We start from the raw sequence: 18,791 nt of genomic DNA on the forward strand, positions 1-18,791 counted from the left end.
AATCTTGTATGCATGTAATAAAATTCATTTTCCCTTTACCAAAAGACATAAATAGTTTTTGGAGCATAATAATTTTTGAAAAATTCTATCGACAGTCCAATAAATTACTTTTCACAGTCCACTCTTATCAAATCCTATAATACTTTTAAAATACTTATTTTACCCTCTCATAGTTTACAGCCCACTCTCTCTTTCTCTCCCGTACTATATATACACATAAACACATACATATATATATACACGTTATTGCTGAGTCAGCTATGACAGTCTACCCACACACTCTCTCTCTCTTTCTCTCTATGTGATGGCCGCGAGGTGGGTTCCACACTCTCTCTCTCTATCCCCCGAATACACATACAGATATATATATATATAATATATATACACATATATATATATATATATTTACACACATACACACAACCCATGGTCGCGGTCATAGGCGTTCCCCGACAGCTGGTAGTCGGGGAACGTGTTTTTTTATTTATTATTTTAATTAAATTTTTTATTATAATAAATTAAAAAATAATATAAATAAATAAATTCTTTTTAAATATCTACATTTTAAGTAATTATAAATTAAGTAATTTTATATAGGTGTGTTTGTGTGTGTATATAATTAATACTAATTTTAAATTTTCTTAAGCATTAACTAATTTAACACCATGATTTAAAATTTAAAATTAGTTAATTTATAATTACTTAAAATGTAGATATTTAAAAAAAAATTATTTATTTGTATTATTTTTTTAATTTTTTATTTATTTATTATAATAAAAAAATTAATTAAAATAATAAAAAAATAATATGTTTCCCATCTGCTGGCAATCGAGGAATGCCCATGGCCATGGTCATATGTTGTGTGTGTGTAAATATATATATATATATATGTGTGAGTGTATATATACATGTGTGTATTTGGAGGACATAGAGACAGAGAGTGTGGGTTGGCTGCCATTGCCAACCCACCTTGGGACCATCGCACAGAGAGAAAGAAAGAGTGTGTGTGGGTCGGTCGCAATGGCGTGTATATATATATATGTGTGTATGTGTTTGTGTGTATATATGGTGCAGGAGAAAAAGAAAGAGTGAGCTGTGAGGGGTAAAATAGGTATTTTAAAAATATTGTAGGATTTGATGAGAATGTGAGCTGTGAAAAGCAATTTACTGGACTGTCAATAGAATTTTCTTAAATTTTTAGGTCATATCTTGTCTTATATTTTATATATTTTTAAACTATTTCATATAATAAATAAGATGAAATTTACGTAATTCATCTCACCTCAAAACATTAACACGCTTGCTTTATACTCGTAAGAACAACGATAATATTTTAACAGAATGAAAAAAAAAAAAAAAAACTAAGAGGAAAATGAGGGGACATGTGCTGCAGCATCATAGTATTTGACTAAGCTCCCTTTGGAAATCAAAACAAAACTGTATCAACTTTGAGTATGGTTTTGCATGATCATATTTCAAATAATAATGACACACAGATGAATCGCAACAAGTAGTGTACATTTCATAAACAATCTAGATTGATTGATAGTTCGATTAATTGCAAAAATATCTCAAGAGGGGGGAGTGAAATAGGATATCTGTAAATTTTAAATTTTAATGACACTACATAGAGAAAGAAATTGAAAGTTTTGAAATATACGATATGTGTTTTGAAACTAAACTTTTTGTTTGATAAGTTTCGAAATATGGATGCAATGTTTTGAAACTAAACTTTTTGTTTGATAGGTTTCGAAATATAAATACAATGTTAAGAAATAAAATTTTCTAATTTTAGATATTTTAAAATCTTAAACCTATAGTTCAAAACCTTAATTTTATCAAAGTAAGGACCTTTTTGAGAAATAATGGGGACAATGTTTATAATCAATCTTCCTAACTTACGAAAACCTTTTTAACTTTTAACAAAATGTCTAGATGTAATTGGTCTCCCCACTTGAAGGATTTTCAATCTCAAACACTATCAATCAAGATAAACAAGAGTTTTATCAAGGTTCACCCTAAAACCATTACATATAATGAGTTTTCAAGGCTAAACTCAAACCTCACAACAATTGATAAGAGTAATTGATTTAATTTTACAACCTAAGAGGATTTATAAAAAAAACTCCTTACTAATGGTTGTACCAACCTGTTACCAAACATTTATACAGAGAGAGCTTAGGAGTAAATAAACCACTTGAATTCGCTTGCTCTTCTTTTTTTCATATTCAATGCACAAGATTGATTTAGGAATGTAGCTTAATGCTTCAATAAATGTTTTTGTTCTTCTCTATCTTGTCTCTCTCCTCAAACACTTGCTATTTATATCAAGATATAAAGTTTTGGGCATTTTTAGCTGTTAGAGACAAGTTTTTACGAAGTTTGATGATATGTTTTGAAACACAACATATGAGGTTTCGAAACATGTATCCATGTGTTCGAAATCTCTGACCTTACAACTGGTCCTGCAGATTAGAATTGCATTTAATACAAAACAAAGACTCTTACCTACCAAGATTTGCTATGATTTCTCTTTTAAATTTGAAATATTTTTCACAAAAATGATTCCAACAACTTAAAAAGTTTTTAGATTCAAGAAAGAAAATTTTCATAAGAATGTATTTCAAATTTTCTTTAATCTGTTGTCAGAAACGATAAAAGTTTTGAAACATAAAATGCAAGATTCGAAACATGAATACTTAGACAAAAATACATTATGAGATGTTTCAAAATATAGCATAAAAAACATGTTTTTTAGAGGATTCGAAATATACTCACCAACACCAAGTCTCGAAACATTACTAACAAAAACATATATTTTGAAATATGAGCAATAATGTTTCGAAACATTATGTTCAAACTTTAGAATTTTCAAACTTTTGAAGTTTATAGTCAAAACTATATATGCAATTTTTGAAACATAATTTGGTTGATTCAAAATATGAGTTTAACACATTGAATTTGAATGCTCTAATTTGATTTTTCATCAACACTTTTTTTCATGTATCAAAAAATATGTCACAACATTGATATGAATAAGCATTATGGGGTTAAGATCTCAAAAGAGAGATTAAAGACCTAATTAGTTGAGGGTACTTATAAAGATACCTTGCTGGTCGAGTATGTAACGGTAAGTAAGAGCAACGACATACTTTTTTTTTTTTAAATTACATAAAAATGAAAATGGGAAAACATGTATTTTTTTTTTTTAAATGTGTAAATAGTTTCAAAATAAGAAACGTTTCTCGTTTTGAAAATAATTTGGAAATACCAAAACGACATCTTCGAGCCATTTTTGTGCTTCGCTGCTTTTCTTCAAATGAGTTTATTGATTTTGTTCAAGGAAAAATTCAAGCATGCTAAAAATTTAAACCTAACAAAACTATGACTTTTTGGCTAAAAAGTAAATCTTGTTTTCTAAAGTTTAGAAGGAACAACTTTACAAAAATACGAGTCTTTTACCATTGTGAGACAAACAATCGACTAAGTTATGAGAGATGCCCCTAAGTAATCAAAAAGCAAGGCTTCGAGCCAAATTGAGTTTATTTTTGGAACAAGAATTTGAATGAATTTAACTGTCACACTAACGTTAATCCTAACACTTGTCTTTTGTCTAGAGAGTTTAAAAGGCTTCAAAATATAATTTGAAAATTATTAGCTAAATCTCATAAGTTTCATTGATTATTAGTTGATTAGGAGTCTTTATTCTGCCAGCTAATCTAACCTGCTGGGTCAACACAAGGGGTATGTTAGACCAAGTCCAAATGTTAATTTTAGCAGCATCATCAATTAATTAAGAATACTTTTTTAGGCATCAATGGGGTTCTTTCTAAAAAAAAAAAAAAAGAAATAAAAAGAAGAAAATAAAATTTTGCTAAAAAAATCTACGGGACATAGATTACATTTTTTTTTTTTTAATAACTCATGTATTCGTGTTTTGTCCGCCTAATTTTGGAGTAGACTGATTTTCTTTTTTGATTCGACTTCTGAATAAATCGGACGCGGTTATAAGTTTATATACTTTCAAACAGACACGCGATCAATCTTTACTAAATAGAGTATTTCTATTTCTACCAAGTATTGAACTTCTGTCATTCTTAAAAAAATTTAAGAACTTTATCAAAGGCAGAGAAAAGAAATATAAGATAGGGGAGAATATATCAAAGTATTTTAGGCATTTTAAAAAAAAAATTAATTAAACACTACACTATCACACAAAAAATAATAATGACAATATCTTATAAATTAGAGGAAGATTTATGTAATCGACTCTACCAAACAAAACCATAAAATGAACACTCGCCATTACAAGGAAATATAATAATATTAATTAATGACCCTTATATAGTATCCAAAATTCTAATACTAATAATAATAATATACCCTTTGGAGTGGCCATCCTAGGTAGCTAGCTTTCTAAAGCTAATTAATAAAAATTGTTAATGCCACAGGAGAGCTGTGTTGGACAATCTTGTCTTGTTCCCATAAAAAGAATAATATATTGCAGAGATTCAGACTCCAACTTTAAATTACGCACATAAATAAATGCACGTCAGCCCACCTGCCCCCACCATAAATATATATATATATATTAATATTCCAATACGACCTACCCCAAAAAAGCAAAGAATTATTCAATTTTTAAAGAATGGAACTAGTACTGTGCCCTACGACCACTAGTAGTCCAGTCAACCTTTTGTGTCATTAATTAGTTTTAATTTATTTAGAATAATAAAAAAATCTATAATATCTAAAGATATCAATGTCTAAGAGTGTTCTGTATAATATAAAAAATATACTATATATTTTATAAGGTATAATATAGTGATAAAATATTTAAAATTTTATATAAAGTATTAAAATTTAAATTAGTGCGGTGACTTAAAATGTAACAATTATCTAGAAGATAATAGTAATATTAAAAAATAAATTTTACATGAACTGTATCGAATATTTATAGACTATATTTACATCTAAATTTATCCAAAAAGAGTATCAGGGATGAATGAAGATCACCCGATCCTAAAAATTAATTGAACGAAATTTGGAGACTCCGATATAATTAAGAAAAATATTATATAACATAAAAACATAATATATATATATAACAAAAGTAGACATATTGTATAGAAAATCTTTAAGTGTTATAATATTAATATATTGGTATTGATATGGATAAGGGATTGGATGTGATTGATTGTCATCCTTGTTGTTGTTAGCGTAAGGGGTGACGCGGATATTAGGTGTAGTTACTGTTGTTAGTTACACGCACATAGTCATGAGTGGTAGGGATGGCTAAACCCCAACCCAAGTGCTTTTAATTATTATTAAACTAAACAATATAGTATATAATAATGATCGATCATCAATCATCATCATGATGACGCCCAGCCCAGCATGCATACACCCATTGAACCAACATACATACACACCACCAAACTATTATAATCCACTAATAACTTATTTTTATTTTTATTTTAATTTGGCCCATCATTATCGTATTTGTTAATGATAAATTGATGCACTAATGATGACCTCCACATGCTCAACTAATTACTAATTTTAATGCTAACCTTTTAATATTTATTTGTCCTCGCGACTGCAATCTTTATCGAAAGGCACTATTTTTTTAAACTCAAAATATTATTATAAATATTTATTTTTCATAAAATTATTAATTAATTTTTGTGAATAAATCTGACTAATGTATTACTAATCTTGTGAGTTAGTGTTTGTTAAGTAAGATATATGATGATACTGGATCGATCACCGATATCTGCCTCCAAGTAAGTACCTGTAAGGGCGGGGTCTTTAATTCCCCGGGAGAACTCCGACGCTCAAGTCAGTAGAAGAAAATACTCGAAATAGAAAGTTACACAGTAGTTAGATCATCCATATCTGTAGAAGTTGACCTCTATTTAAAGCTGTCGTAGAGTATACTCTGAAGAGATAGGATAACCTCTAAACAAGACGTTGGAGAGAATCTCGGTTCGTTCAAAATCAAATATGGGATGAAGATCTAGATGACACGTGACACTTCTTAAGACAGGCACGTGGCGACACCAGGCTAGTAGTCTCCGAGGATAGTATAGTAATTTTGCCCTTAGTAAAATATCATTTCACCACTTGCTCCCTAACTCCTTGAGCTGTGAAGGTGAGGAGCTCGGGCAGCTGAAGGAGTAGTCCTCTAAGCTTTTCTGTTTTTCTGTAAAAAAGAGTTTATTAAAAAATAAATAAGATTAATGATCTCAATTATTGGCTCGCTTCCCAACTCAAAGTCCTCTCACCCTTCTCATGGCCCTCCAACCTTGTGGTCGTGGGTTCGAGCCCCACGGTGGGCGCTAAATGATGATACTGAACCGATCACCTAGGTCTGCCTCGAAGTAAGTACTTGTAAGGGCAGGACCTTTAATCCCCCGGGAGAAGTCTGACGCTTAAGTCAGTAGAATAAAATACCCGAAATGGAAAGTCACACAGTAGTTAGATCATCTATACCTGTAGAAGTTAACCTCTATTTAAAGATGGCGTAGAGCATACTTTGAAGAGATAGGATAAACTCTGAACAAGACGTTGGAGAGAATCTCGGTTGACCGAGTCAATCTCATTCAAAATCAAATATAGGATGAAGATCTAGATGACACGTGGCGCTTTCTGAGGCAGGCATGTGGCGACACCAAGCTGGTAGTCTCTGAGGGTAGTATAGTAATTTTGCCCTTAGTAAAATATCCCTTCACCACTTGCCACCCCAACTCCTTGAGCTGTGAGGGTAAGAAGCTCGGGCAGCTGAAGGAGTAGTCCTTTAAGCTTTTCTTTGGTGTGGATGCACCGAGTATGTCCTACATCGGTTGCCCAGAGGGCAACCATTGAGGGGCTCATAAGTGAGGTGGGTCTCTCGGTCGTCGAATGGCGATAGTTGAGAACTAACCCGCAACTGTGGGCCCCACGATGATGACACGATATGTGTAATACCCCAAAGAGCTCAAATAAGGGTAGTATATATCGAGAATAAGTAAGAAAGAAAACAACACCAGCTGAATACCTTTTGGGCTGAATGCAGACAAAGAACTCCCAAATTAAGCGTGTTTGATCTGAGGTAATCCAATGATGAGTGACCCCCTTGAGAAGTTCCCATAGGCCCATCAAGATAAGTTATCCCGGATCTTCTTATCGCTTGATGCGGGGTGTTACAAAAATGTGTGTCAACAATATATATATATATATATATATAAAATAAGATATGAAAAGTATTTTAGATTTTTTTTTCTTTCCAATATGTTTGTTAAATTTATTTGTCAATCATTAAAAAAAAAAGTCACATGACTTTTTATCTGAATTTTTTCAAATATACTTATTTCTCATTCCCTCAAAATAAATATATTTTGATCCTTACAAATATGAAAAAAAATAATTATATCTTTTAGTGTATTTTAAAAAATTTGATAAAAATATTGGAATGCTTCCTAAAGTTATCTTGATTATTTTAGATCTTAATCTAAAAAATATTTAAATTTTATTTTGATAAAATTTTAATTTTATCTTATTTATTTTAACAAATACTATTTAAATATATACAAAATTATATAAATTCGATGTACAAATAGCACTCCTATATATATATATATATTGTAATAAAGTACGATTGGACTTTCTGACCTGGTGATTGGTCTCTGTGGCATTAGATTTGCATGCCTCGGTCACTTTGTTTACGCCTACTTTTCTAAAAGAATACTCTCTTAGATGTTTTCTTATTCACATATGGATAACATAATATAATAGCATATCACTTCATATCGTAACAAATGAAGGTAAAGATGAAGATGAAGTTAATTAGAGAGATAGAACAAGTATCGGATTGAGTTTTATTATTAATATATTATTATTCTTGTTTTAATTAGCAAAATGGCATTGAAATTGCCTCCGGGGCATAGCTCTGATAAAGAAAATACACTCTGAGATATTATCTTTTGAATCTTCAGGTTCAATGTTCGAGTTCTAGCCAAGAGAAAAATTGAATAGTCAGAGCGATTCTGAAAGTTGAAAATCGCTTGTTGTCTTCATATTTGTGGTGGAATTAGGGATCGAACTGACTGTTGAGTCATCTGATTTATATTTCTTACTAATATCGTGAGGTCGAATAGTTGGAGCGCTTATAATGATATGCTAATTAAAAAAGAAAAGCACTAAAATCAAATATAAACGATGAAGACAAAAAGAAATAAAGAAAGAAATGGCAACCAAATGAGAGCTCTAGAACTTCAAAACAAGTAAGTCTTAATCATCCAAATTCTAGAACTTCAGATTGAGTTATGCATGAAGACTATGAGCATACCCCCCCAAGATTACAAGATAAGCCAACACACTTAAACCCAATTCTTAATCCTACTACTAGTCAATTAAGTGTATTATTATTATTAAGTAGCCTATAATAGCCTTATTCTTATAAAAAGCAGGCAAGCAAGCAAGACCATGTTTGGATGGGGGGGGGGGGGGGGGGGGGGGGGGGGGGGGGGGGGGAAGCATGGTTGAAAGACATGATTATTGTGTATTTTCCTTCCAGATATATATCTCAAATTCAAAGCGCGTCAGATCATTATCTATGAAGAGACCCCCCTCATTCATGCCGCGTAGTTTTCAGACCCTTTCAATTCCAATTGATGCCGCCCAGAGATTCTTTTCACACTGGAGGGGTAAGTTTGTCATTTTACTCCCTCCATCCGTTTCGAATCTTAGGAGATAGGAGACAGAGCCCTTCTACTTCTAGTTAAAAAGGTGGATGGGAACCAATTTGGACTGAGTTGTTGAATGACTTTATTACCCTCCAACCTCCCGTGCACCATGCAATGTTATTAAGGGCATTTTTGTCAACATAATGGTATTGGGGAGTTTTGACGACGGGTCTTAGTTGATTGTTGCCTAACTCCTTGTGGCATCCATCCGTTTGTAATATTAATATTATATTATATTACACCAAAAAGAAATGGGTAAAAACATACCGACTCGAAGAAGGCTGAGGCAAGTGGGAACCATGCTTATCCTTGACTTTCTCATCAAGTGTCACGCCCCATGAAATCATCTCCACCGTCCACGGGTCACTGCTGGAAGCAATCTAGAGCCCTTGACGAAGTTTTGGACGGTCATGATTGCTTGGTATGAGTGGGCCCACCTTACCCAATACACCCACTGTCATTCTTTTGTCATGGAGATGCATACTGTCAAGAGCACCTGTTGGACAGACAAATTGGGTGGAGACATGCTCACCAATAGACGAACATTTGTTCAGGGAAGACTTAGAAAAGGGGGGAAGGGAAAGTAAAAGATAAAAGGTGAATGGAAAGCTCGGAGCTTTCTTTGCGAAGAAAAACTCGGGTAAAGTTTCTCACTTATTTTCTTTGATTCCAAAAGGAGGTCTTTTTTTTTTTTAAATAAATTTTCCATCTTCTTGTATATTTGATCTGGTCATATACTTGAATTGGGTTTCTGGAACTTGCTCTGCAAATATCTGATTCATTTAATAACTTTCTGGATGGTTTGATTTTTGAACCTTTGAATTGAATTCTCTGTTCCCAAAGTTTCTCTCTCTGTGAATCTTATTGATTTTGGACCAATCTAAACTCTTAATCTGCATTTTTTTTGTCCTTTTGGAGAAAAAGGTGTGGACAAAATGGGGTATTTATTTTGAGGGCTGGTCTTAGTTTTCTGCTATTCATGGTCAAATCTTAAGACTTCCTCTACCGCCAAACTCATATCTAACGATGGGTTCATCTCTGTCTGGCTATCTCTGAAATTCCAGGTTGTGACTCCTGATATAATCTCTATTGCCACATCTTGTCTTCCTCTTGCTTGAGGTATTTATCGATCTGTCTATTTGTTTTATTTTGTTTTTCTGTCTCTTTTCTCTTCATTCCCAAATTATGAGTGGATTTCTTAGTTTCAGCCATGGATATCTTCTTCAGGCTTGATGGATCTACATATTGAAACCTTAATTTTGTAATTGTAATCTAAATTTCAATTATTGCCTACGTTGTCCTTAATTTGCCCTTGTTGGTATCCTTTCGATTGATTTGGCAAGATTGACCGGAAACAGTCAATCTTATGGTTGAGATTTATGGTTGAGAGATAGATTTTATCTGGTAGTAGCAGTCGAGTTTTTCTTGTGGGATTGTTTTGTTGATTGTTACAAGTACATGGTTAAAAGAGAAGAGTAAAGCCTCAGGTAAACAGTATTTGCAGGAATGCTATGCTTCTTATGGGATCCTTGTTCAGCAAGTTTATCATGATCAACAGCCACCGTTGCTTGAATTTGCCTAAAGAGCAAAGGGAGTTACTAAGTTGTTCGTCTGCAATATTTGTCTTTCCCTATCTGTTCGGTAACTGAAATCAAAATGCCATCTGAGCGCATCAGTTTACCTTTTCTTGGGAAGGAAGATCAGCAGATGTGCTAATTCAGACAAACCATCTTAGAGGCTTCATATCCTATGATTGGGCCTTTATCAACCTCATGGTTACTTTCAGTCAGTGAAGATCCAACAATTTTGGTAAAAGGGAGCCTAAAGGAAATTCTGGAGTATAAAGAAAATTTAGTAATTGTTTGAGGGGGGCGAATATATGTACATCCATATAAAGATACTCTAGCTAAAAAATGAAGTTTAGAAACTTTGGGGGGACTCCTGAGTTTTCTGGCTACAAAGATCAGCAAACGAGGTTGCTCGTAAACCAATGTCAAGGCTGCCTCTCTTTTTCCTAGCTGTTTCTCTTTGCTCTATTTGGATACTCACAGCAAATTCCGTCACCCCCCCACCCCCCCCCCCCCCCCCCCCCAAAAAAAAAAAAAAAAAAAAAAATGTTTCTGTATACATATTTTACGCATGTGGATAAAAATGGTTAATTCAGCACATATGTTGAAATGAAAAGCTGCTTGTCATTTCACATTCTAATCACTTAATGCTATTCTTTAACTCTTGGGGTTCATTGAAAGGAAACAAGGAATGAGCCTTCTGCTGTTACCAGAAATTCCTAATACCCTAAAGTTGGTATGTGATCAGGAATAGGGTAAACTTTGGCTACAAAACTGTGAATTTAAAGGTCCAAGGTTATTGAAAGTTCTTTTTTGGTTAGTTGAGGATATTTTTAGGAGCGGGAAAAAAAGCATATATAACTTTGGAGAAGGTTGAGTTTTGGCAAAGTAAACAACAAAGCATCACAATTCTTAGTCCTGTTAGCTGGGGATGGCTACAATTCTAGCTCTTCAATCATCTAGCTTTGGAAAAATAAAACGTAAATAAAGTTTTTCATCCTGTTCTACCACACATTTTAGGAAGTGCAAGGTATTGCTTTGAGGTTCACGGTCCTTGTGCCAAAACAATATCTGCATTTCAGATAATGTAGGTTTGCTTTCCTGTGCATCTACGAGTACTGTGCATGTGTTCATGTTCAAGCCTACAACCTAGGGAACAACCTTGCCACAGATCTGTGTTCTTGTCAAGAATAAAGCTCAGGCTGCATCCATGTTTTGAACCTATAATTTCACTGTAGGTTTACTCTGATTACTCTGTAATTTGGTTGATACACTCTTTGTGTTATTGGAGAACTCTGCTCGATGTTAATTTTTGTTATTGCAGTTTGTATTGTCTTTAATGTTATTAATTTGCATATGTTTGCAAAATGATTTTTATCTACTAAATTTTATAGTCCCCTCAAACCCCCAATTGATGGACTTTGATAAGTTCCTTGTACCCCTTCCTTATTTCCTTCTATCCTGTTTGTTTTGGTCTCTCTTCCACAGGAGAGAGAATGTCTCCTTTTGTCATAGGCAGCAGTCGGTTTTTCCAGAGTTTTGACAAGTTTCAATGGGCCAGTAAGGAAAAAGTTATCAGGATTTAAGAACAATAGAAGAGCAGCATGACTGTTGGAGCAGCATGACTGTTAAAATTGACGGTGAAGATAGAATCATCATCTAATGTAAATGACACCTTTAGTAATACCGCAGTACATAATGTGCTTCGACATTCATATTGATCCAGTAGCTTCTCGTCCTAATAGCTAAAATGTGATAAGGGAAAATGAAATGAATTCTTTTGCACTCAACTTGTTGGTTTTTGGGTTTTCAGTACTAAGAGTACAAGTCCTCCTTAATTATTTGAATACCATTGGACATTGTTATGTTAGTAATTTATGAACGTGTCATGACAAACATAATCGTTCTGTGTCTGCATAATTGTTCTTATTTGTATGAATTTCTACCATTACGGTCTGTTTGGCTACCACTTTTTCCCTACATTATTATTATTATTTTTTCTTTTGGCTGGACATAGTCTTCTAATCAGCTTCAGAATAATTTCAGTTGTAAGCAGGCTAATTGGACACCTATCTGCTGTTTCTTCAGGGAAAAACGCAAGAACAGTCACTTGTTTTGTGATTCCACCCGTCTTTGAGAGTTGATTTCAGTTAGAAGTAGACGATGTCTTTAGTTAGGTCCCAAGATCAATATGCCAGATCATATGCAAATTCCAATCTCTACACCCTTAATGGAAGCAATAACAACTCCATTGTATCAACTCCGATATTTGACTCGGATGAGCATAAGATCATGTATGCAACTGATTCTTGTAGCAGCGAGAGTTGTGATCCAAAGTACTTCCTTGACTCCCCAACGGAAGAATTTATAGGGTCATCTGGCCCTATTGACTCAATGAACCGATTTCACCCACAAGGTGTGTCTTCTTACCATCATACTGCTGGTCCTAGGCCCTCCATGATTGTGAAGAATCCATTTGACTCCTTTATGGCCATTAGACGTCAGAATGGTTATCATCCCAATTTTGAGTCAGAATACTTTGACAGTCAGAGTCCGGATATAATAGGCTATGATGAGGATAGGATGAGACTAAAGCTTCAAGAATTGGAGAGAGCACTTCTTGATGATAAGGGTGATCGTGGGGATGGTGATGTTTGTGGCCTTGATCCAGGCATGGAGATTGATGGTGAATGGGCCGATCCAATATCTTGTGCACTGCTCCACGACTCACCCAAGGAATCTTGCTCCTCGGATTCTAATTTTAGCAGTATCAGCAGCAATAAAGAGATATCACTGACATCCCCACCTGGGACTCCAAAGCAGCTGCTTTTTAATTGCGCATCAATGATTTCTGAAGGCAATATTGCTGAAGCATCAACCATGATAGACGATCTTCGGCAAAGGGTCTCAATCCAAGGAGAACCTTCCCAGAGAATTGCAGCTTACATGGTGGAAGCTCTTGCAGCTCGTGTGGCTACCTCCGGCAAAGGTCTTTATAAAGCACTTAAATGCAAAGAGCCCCCTTCAAACGATCGATTATCAGCTATGCAGGTCCTTTTTGAGGTGTGCCCATGTTTTAGGTTTGGATTTATGGCTGCAAATGGTGCGCTTATAGAGGCATTTAAAGATGAAAAGAAGGTTCATATAATAGATTTTGACATAAACCAGGGGAGTCAGTACATAACGTTAATACAAACTCTTGCCCGTCAACCTGGTAAGCCACCGCACTTGAGGTTAACTGGGGTTGATGATCCAGAATCTGTTCAACGTTCCATTGGGGGCCTGAAGATCATTGGACAAAGGCTCAAGCAACTGGCTGAACAACTTAAAGTGCCATTTGAGTTCCAAGCAGTTGCGTCAAGGACTGCATTGGTGAGTCCAGCAATGCTGGAGTGCCAGGCTGGCGAAGCTCTGGTAGTGAACTTTGCTTTCCAGCTTCACCACATGCCTGATGAGAGTGTTTCAACTGTCAACGAGCGAGACCAGCTTCTGCGGATGATCAAGAGCATGAACCCCAAGCTCGTTACTGTTGTCGAACAAGACATGAACACCAACACAGCACCATTTCTAGCCAGGTTTGTGGAAGCTTACAATTACTATTCAGCGGTGTTTGATTCCCTTGATGCAACCCTTCCCAGGGACAGCCAAGACAGGTTGAACGTAGAAAAGCAGTGTCTAGCACGGGACATAGTTAACATCGTTGCGTGCGAGGGAGAGGAAAGAATAGAGCGGTACGAAGTTGCGGGGAAGTGGAGGGCGCGGATGATGATGGCAGGGTTCACGGCGTGCCCGATGAGCCCAAAGGTGAACGAAGCAATCAAGAAGCTTATAAAGGAGTACAGTGAGAGGTTCAAGGTGGAGGATGTGAAGGGTGCCCTCCATTTTGGATGGGAAGATAAAGTGCTGATTGTTGCTTCAGCTTGGAGGTGATGGGTGATGGGTGATGGGTCCGATGGGTATATTACCATTGTTCCAATGTAGCTATGCTCCTCTATACTCATCCTCAAAATGTTTTGAATCATACTGGGTTACTTTGTATTAGCTTCTTCAAGTTAGTAGGAGACACTGGAAAACAAACCCTTTAATTTTGTGTAAGAATGTTAAGGTTTTGCAAGAATTAGGGCTGCACAGTTGTAACATAACCCCTTACCCCTATCTTTCTCCTCCTCTTTGTATTAATTTGTTTTGTTTTGTTTTATCTTCTTTCTGGCTGTATATCTTGATGGCTGCTGTTTCATTGTACTGTGCTTCTTTTTGTTTTTGTACTCTGCAGAAATTTCAACTAAACAAAATATTCTCAAAATTTTCTATCTCCAATTCTTTTTGTTGGATGATTGATCAACTCTAAAGGCAATTTTTTTAAATTTTTTTACCTTTAAATTATGAATTGAAAAATATAAAAAAATATTTTCTAAATTTTTAAAAAATAAATGTTATTATTTCTTAAAACATGAAATCATATTATATTATAAAATTATAATTAAAAGATTAAAAAAAATATATATTCTACAAGTGAAAGGGCTTCAAATGTCCCATTCAGTATTTTAGCAATAAAAAAATATAACGTGAAAGGATATACAAATTTACTTTTTCCACAAACACCTCACTACAAATTATTATTGGTTTGGAGCATAGAAATTTTCTAATGAATTTACTAGAGAGAGATTGAACATGTTATTTGATGTTTTAGACTTCAAATTACATTAATCAAACAATTTCCAATGAGATTGTAGTCTAACTAACAATTTACAAAGATAAAAAAATAATTAGTCAATGATTGTTTATCATAAGTTTACAAAATATATATATATATATATATATATATTCTCCATAAAACCAGTCAGACAAGCGTAGTGATGTTTAGTTCAATTTGGATTTAACAATCCTTAAGAGAGATTTCAAATTTTAGAATCTCTTACATTTGATTGAAGAGATTTCAAGTAATGTTAATTGAAATTGTCATTTCAAGTGCACCATTTTAGATGATACCCATGTAAATTTCATTTAAAGTCCCTTGTATTTCTTGGATTTAGATCCAAATCAAAATGCTTTCAACAATAATGCATTCAAACAACAGGTTTGAAATTTCAAATCAAACGACCCCAATTCAAAGGGCAACCTAAAATTTCTGGCACACCTTTGGTAAGATCAAATTGTAAGAGAGAAAACAAAAATGTTATACAGTAACACAAGTTATCTTGATAGACAAAACCACCAAAATCGCAAACCTAACTGCTAGATCATTTGAGCAATAATTTTCACATATTACTTCGGCAGTGGCACTAGCATTTCATAACTCCCAACAGTTCAATGTAACTGTTTCCCATACAATGATCAACCCAGAATATTATTTCTCAATGGGAAGCAAGAGACGTTGAAGAGGACAGAAGAGCACAGAACTGAACGAAGATGAGCTTTGACTAGTCCGTCCATCCACAAAATACAAACTAGCCCAACTTCATTTTCATTAGCTGTCATAACAAGGATCGGCAAAGCAATAAATAATGTATGTGCATAGCCGCTGATTGTCCATCTTCTGGTCGTAACACAAGTGCTTATCCCTCAAAGCCCCCCCAAACCAATTGGCGTAACAAGTCAGGGACTTTCACAATGATTCTCAGTGCTTGATTCCAACAAAACACAAGCCTACTTCAGCTTGGGCCTGCAACTCTTCCAAGACCTTTACAAGTTTCTCGCGGCATACAGTTGCATCAATTGTTTCTGCAAGCATTTTCCTTACTCTTTCATCATGTACAAAAACAAGAAAAGAAAAGAAAAAAAGAAGAAAGGAGTGAGAAATATATATCAAAAACTTAATAACCTAATTGAACATCCAAAATCGGAAGAAATAGAAGCAGGAACAACCAAGATAGCACTCATGTAAAGATGAATCCTATCATAGTCAGAAACATGGTTGAGATCATGATATAACACAATGAAGAATGGCCTTGTTACTAGATGCATTTGAAGGTATGCATCTACAAGAATCCAGTTGCATAAAGCTTTATACTACAAGTCGAACTAGACACATTGGCAATTATAGATTCAATCGACATATTGGCAATTATAGACTCCCCCTGGTCTCTCCTTTTTATTTTTTGACTTCCAAGATACATTTTTGCATTGATGATCTCTACTACTCCCAAGTAGAGAATGGTAATTCTAATTTCTAGGTGCTACTCTAGTAAACTCTTGCAGTGAGAGTCCAACAAGTCAATTTCATCAGGTAACTTCCAGGAAAAAGAGGAAAACCCTGGCTCCTACATCTTTTAACAAGTCAGTAGATGTATTATGGTGGAATCAGGAAGTATGTCTGACAGCATTGATCCATCAAAGACTAATGTGCAAGACTGCTCGCAACTTCCCATTCCAGCACCATATTCATATGCTACCTAGAAATGAAAAAGTTTGAAAAGTGCACCATGAAAAAAGCCAAATGCCCCCTCCCCCTCCCTCTCTATCAGATAATATTTATAAGCATGTGGAATGTCCATAGAAAGCTAGAATTTTATGTAACCAACCCCACATAGTAGGACGAAAGCTAGGTATATTGTTGTTGTTGTATGTTGGATGTCTATAATCATAGACCATATTACATGCTGCACCAACAACAAATGAAAAGGTATACAGCTGAACCAATTCTTCGTCATCCAATTGAGTCCATAAATGAAAAGGCAAGTCAAGGCCCACATTAGGCATGTGAATTTGAAATATATAAAGCCACAGTACATTGAAGACCATTGGCTACTCAGAATTCAGTTGGTTACAGTTGATCATTAGAGAAACAGTATTCAATTTAACTGACTATAATATAATATATGTTATATGGTCTTCATTTGTTTGTCAGAGTACACATCTTCGTGTGTCTGGAGTATCAATTTTGCCAAAGGAAAAAGATAATTTGAAAAAATAGTTCTAAAATTCAATTGAATATGAATAATATCTGCTGGTTCAATAGACAACAATCACGTCCAGCAAATCGCCAAATGAAGGCGCTGTCTGTTTGCAAGTTAAACATTTTCTAGGGAAATAAATCACTCATTTTCCAGTGTTTGAATGATGGAAAATAAGGAAAATAATTTTATACAGAAAATATCTTACACCGAAAGAGGGAAAATCTGTAAGTTATTTTCTCATTTGCACCAACACTAATAAATTACCATTCCTTACAACAAAACAGATCTACATATAGGAATATAAATATATATATCTATATATAAGTACATACATATAGGTACATAAATATACATATGTATAAATATATCAATACATACATATATACACACACATAAATAAATAACATATGGATATATACATATACATACATATATACAAGTACATGCATATAAAAATACATATATCTATAATGTATGCACCAGTGTTGTTAAAGGCGTGCGCCTAGGAGCAAGGCCCCTCAAGGCGCAGCCATCTTGCCTTGCCATGCCCAGGCGAGGCGAGATCCAGCCAGGCGCGCCTCCCTCAGGCTTACATCCATCAGGCGCAGCTTATTTTTCAGCATGTTTTATTTTTTAAACATTCTTCTTCTTCTTCTGCTGCTGCTGCTAAACTTCTTCTTCTTCTTCTTCTTCCGTTGCTGCTAAACTTCTTCTTCTGTTGCTGCTAAACTTCTTCTTCTTCTTCTTATTCCGCTGCTGCTAAACTTCGTCTACTTTTTCTTCTTCTTCTTACTACGTTGTTGCTACTAAACTTCTTCTTCTTCTTCCTCTGCTGCTAAACTTCTTCTTCTTTTTCTTCTCACTACGCTGCTGCTACTGCTAGCCTGCTTCTTTTTCTTCTTCTTCTTCTTCTTCTTTTTCTCTGCTTCTTCTTCTTCTTTCTTACGTTGCTGCTGCTACTTCTCTTCTTCTTCTTCTTCTCTTCCTCTTGTTCTTCTTCTTCTTCAGTTCTTTTTTTTTTTTTTAATTTTTATTTGTTGATGCCTGCTGCTGCTTCTTCTTGAAGTATGTTTATGTTGTGATTTATTTAATATAAGTTGAATTCTTGAATTTTTTGATAACATAAATGTTGATATGTGATTAAGATCTATTTTATGACTTATTATTCAATTAAGAAGTATATTTTTCTTTCTTCTTAGTCAGCATGCGCCTTGCACCTGCCAGGCGCGCGAAGGCGCGCGCCTCGCCTTGCGCCTCAGGCTCCAAGACCCTTTGCGCCTTAGTGCGCCTTGGGCCTTTAATAACACTGATATGCACATAGCTAATTATTGGAAAATATTTTCACGTCACAAGATAAAAAAAATATTTTACATCAAAACAAACAGAGCCAAAATAAAAGAATTATTTTACGTGTCAAATTCTATACATATGTGATTATGTGAATTGAAATGAACACGGAGGAGTGGTTGTCTTTGTGTGTTCAGTGTCCAGGTCCCCAATGCAATTTAACTACGATAAATTAGCTTGTAATTAGCAAGAAGACAAGATAGAAATTGAATAAAACTGTGAGATTTATGCAACATTATAATGATAGGGGGAAA

The 18,791-nt window shown here is 34.5% G+C and overlaps 2 protein-coding genes across 7 annotated transcripts in view; one reads left to right on the forward strand and one right to left on the reverse strand.

Moving 5' to 3' along the window:
* Positions 1 to 9,204: 9,204 nt before the first annotated feature.
* LOC127799640 (scarecrow-like protein 1) lies at positions 9,205 to 14,492 on the forward strand. Of its 5 annotated transcripts, none has more exons than XM_052333853.1 (3): positions 9,205 to 9,366; positions 9,791 to 9,845; positions 12,341 to 14,492. In XM_052333853.1, the coding sequence occupies exon 3, from the start codon at positions 12,458 to 12,460 to the stop codon at positions 14,222 to 14,224; it is 1,767 nt and encodes a 588-aa protein (XP_052189813.1). In that variant the 5' UTR covers positions 9,205 to 9,366; positions 9,791 to 9,845; positions 12,341 to 12,457; the 3' UTR covers positions 14,225 to 14,492. The 5 variants fall into 5 exon arrangements, with proteins under 5 accessions (XP_052189813.1, XP_052189810.1, XP_052189814.1 ...); XM_052333850.1 differs by having other exon boundaries at positions 12,383 to 14,492; XM_052333854.1 differs by lacking the exon at positions 9,205 to 9,366 and adding an exon at positions 9,435 to 9,650.
* A 908-nt stretch (positions 14,493 to 15,400) lies between these two features.
* LOC127799351 (small RNA degrading nuclease 5) overlaps positions 15,401 to 18,791 on the reverse strand; it is a 63,308-nt gene continuing 59,917 nt past the window's right edge. Inside the window, exon 14 of one of the 2 annotated variants that reach the window (XM_052333306.1) lies at positions 15,401 to 16,015. In XM_052333306.1, the coding sequence (XP_052189266.1) occupies positions 16,006 to 16,015 (10 nt within the window). In that variant the 3' untranslated portion in view covers positions 15,401 to 16,005. Of the gene's footprint in view, positions 16,036 to 18,791 lie in introns of both variants that reach the window. The other variant, XM_052333305.1, reaches the window with a different exon arrangement.

Source organism: Diospyros lotus, chromosome 4, assembly GCF_014633365.1.
Source record: "Diospyros lotus cultivar Yz01 chromosome 4, ASM1463336v1, whole genome shotgun sequence".
Lineage (NCBI taxonomy): Eukaryota > Viridiplantae > Streptophyta > Magnoliopsida > Ericales > Ebenaceae > Diospyros > Diospyros lotus.

Bases quoted from the DNA above. Each gene is read 5' to 3' on its own strand.
- LOC127799640 (XM_052333853.1), top strand. From the start codon at position 12,458: ATGTCTTTAGTTAGGTCCCAAGATCAATATGCCAGATCATATGCAAAT.